General features: G+C 50.9%; 1 protein-coding gene across 1 annotated transcript in view; it reads right to left on the reverse strand.

Moving 5' to 3' along the window:
- Positions 1-2,933, reverse strand: part of SEC24D (SEC24 homolog D, COPII coat complex component) — an 89,726-nt gene that overhangs the window by 15,073 nt on the left and 71,720 nt on the right. Inside the window, exons 15-18 of the mRNA XM_023536962.1 lie at positions 2,520-2,690; positions 1,459-1,555; positions 1,197-1,342; positions 82-220 (exon numbers count right to left, since the gene is read on the reverse strand). Of these exons, the coding sequence (XP_023392730.1) occupies positions 82-220; positions 1,197-1,342; positions 1,459-1,555; positions 2,520-2,690 (553 nt within the window). The remainder of the gene's footprint in view (positions 1-81; positions 221-1,196; positions 1,343-1,458; positions 1,556-2,519; positions 2,691-2,933) is intronic.

The raw sequence follows: 2,933 nt of genomic DNA on the forward strand, positions 1-2,933 counted from the left end.
TGGATTTTGGAGCCTGGGGGTCCTGGAGCTGATCCCCCGTGGATACCAAAGGATAGCAGCACAGGATTAGCCAAGCCTTACCTGACTTGGCGAAGAAGTTGATGAGGGCGTCCGTCTCACAGCTCTTATAGAGGTCGGCCAGCTGGGCGCTGCAGTTCAGGCCAAGGTTGTGAATCCGCAGTCTCCTCTGACCGCCGACGGTCGTGTAAAGCACAGCACACTGCAGTGGCACATGTTTCCTGGTTACGCACCCGCCCCCTGGCCCGACCCCAGCTGCAGAGCCATGTGCACGGCTCAGGGACCTCTCCATTGTCTCAAGGAAGCTTTTCTATTATTTCTAAAGGCTGAACAACAGATAATAAAGGAATGACAACCGACTCACACACAGGGCTTCTACGTGGCACTGTACTGGTTACACACTTAAAGTTTAACTGGGCTGTGCACGTGTGAATATCTGCTGGCATCTCCACCATCAGTCTGTGTTTTACATGTCAGATATTACTACCAGGGATTTGGGCCCAGAAATGATACCTTCGTGTTCTCATAGCCATACTCAAGGCTCCCTTCCCTTAAAAACACACAGCTCGCTGTGACAGTGCACTTAGGTTTTAAGCTGATGATCTACACATTTTAAGAAAGCAAACGCATAACCATTTCCCCATGTCTGCGATTCACAGTAAGCAGCAGGCGGAGGTCTTCCTCCACGGATGCCAGCCTCTCCCCAGCTTTTGAGGGTGATGAACACTATGACCACCAGATACAGTTCTTCTTCAGAGTCTCCATGGCTTCCAGTTAATTTTATCTACTACAAAGCCAAACCCTATTCACCCTGGTTTGGAACACGGTAACATGCTCGACATGGCGTCTGACGTGTGGCAGGAGCTGAGCGAAGGCGCGCATGGGACTGGAGCTGACAGGGCCGGCCACGGCCGCCAGTCTGCCGGCGCCAACGACGCTGACCACGGGCACCGGCTCCCACGCAGCCACGCGCAACCGTTACTTCCCGTCCACAGCACGCGTGGCTCAGAGCAGACAGAACTCACGGCGAGTGCCCTGACCTAACGGCTTCTGCCTTAGGAGGAAGAGCTGAATTTCTTTATGGGGAGACTAATGTGGTCGATGGTGTTTTAGTCACTCTACTGATCACTGTCAGTCAAGAATTAAAAAGCAAAAGATGGGAATACATTTTACGTCACCTGGATTAAGGCCCCACTGTCTTCACTAAGTTTGTCATCATGCTTAAACTCCACAGTCACTGCCTTGTCACAATCGATGGCCGCCATCTCCACATCGGTGGTGTTGTTCATAAAAATTCCGCCAAAGAAATCTGTGGCTCTAAATCCTAAGGACGAGGAAAAAAGGAAATTTTGCTTCTCCTTGTTCTACTGGGCTGTTGTTAATCTGAGGAGAAAATAAGTCTACAGCAGAGACCTGAGAACCAGTGCACGTGGGGATTACCTGTGCTGGTGCGGACCCGCATTATGGCGTCAAATCCTATTTTCTTTCCAATATCATTTCTGAGGTCATTCAAGAATTGCTGGCTATCCAAGTGTATCTAAAAAAAAAAAAATATGATCAATGCCCACCAGATGGCAGTAAAATACTTAAAATAACTCCTTTTCTTTTCCTGATTAAAACCTACTTTATCCAGAAATTTTAGAAATGGTTTTTAAAGCTTTTTCAATTTTATTTCGTTTGCATTCTTTGGTCTTAGCAAATCCCTTAACTAATTTTTAATATAATATGTGGATAGATGATTAAAAAGAATTTTATCAATGATAAAAAAATATACATAGTGATTAACATTTGTCACTTATGTTGGGGGACACCTCATGCCCACTCCATGCTTCTGTGTGGACATACTTAAATTAGAGGTGCTGCCGGGCCCTTTCTCCTCAGGTGAGGACAGGTGACTGATCTGACCAGTAGGTCTGGAAAAGGAGCCAGGCGGGCACAGCTCAGCCTCCTCTGCATCTTCTCCCTGAGGAGGCAGCCGGCCTGCGGGAGGCAAACGATTCCTGCCCCTCCACATGGTAAGTTTTCGAGGTACTGGGGTCCACGGCAGAAGCCTGGAACTGTGCCCGCCTTGTGCCTGGTGTAGAGCTTGTCCCAGGAGGGTGCCGCACTGCCGCACCCACACACCCACAGACCTGGTGCTGACGTTCTGAGCAGCTCATGGCTCCGTCTCTCAGCTTGGGCTCGGAAAGGACTGACATAAGAACTGACCCCCCTCACAAGTCATAACAATTGAAAATACAGTCACGTTTAAAAACACTATCTGAAATAGATGTAACACAAAATATAAAAGTTTGCCGTAAAGCGTGCTTTCCCCACTGTGGCCACTCAGCTCGGAGGCGGGGTGAGCGCGTCTGCCAGGGGGTGCGGGCCTCGTGTTCCGCCAGCGCACAAGTCCCCTTGTCAGCTGCCCACAGGGGCTCAGCTCTCTGACCCGTGGCCGAAGCATGGCAAGTTAAACGGCGCAGGACACCCGCGGGGGTGACCGGAACGCTGGCTGTCACCTGGAAGTTGCTGTACTTGTAAAGGGTCCCTCCAGTGAGATGGGGCACGAGGCCCAGGGAGGCCACGTCCACGTGCTGACTGGGAAAGAGGAAGAGCGTCACGGAGCAGCCGTGGGCCACGCAGTCCTTGGCCAGCGAGTCGTAGATGCTCGTCTGGGGCTGGAACAGCATCTGGGGGAAAAGACGCACAAGAGGGAAGTGAAAACCACTGTGCTTTGGGTTTAGGGTTTTGATTCCCATTGAATTCTGACTGATTTTTTTTTTTTTTTTTATTGAATATTTTGAAACGAAAAGAATCTTTCGAGTGAAGCGAACTGGGCGGAAGCAGAGCCGCGGGGACGCCAGTGCCGCAGCCAGCGTGTGCGAGGCCGAGCCGTGGTGTCGCCCGCACCGGACTTCACGGGCGCCCCCCGC

Source organism: Pteropus vampyrus, unplaced genomic scaffold, assembly GCF_000151845.1.
Source record: "Pteropus vampyrus isolate Shadow unplaced genomic scaffold, Pvam_2.0 Scaffold174, whole genome shotgun sequence".
In the NCBI taxonomy this organism is placed as follows: domain Eukaryota; kingdom Metazoa; phylum Chordata; class Mammalia; order Chiroptera; family Pteropodidae; genus Pteropus; species Pteropus vampyrus.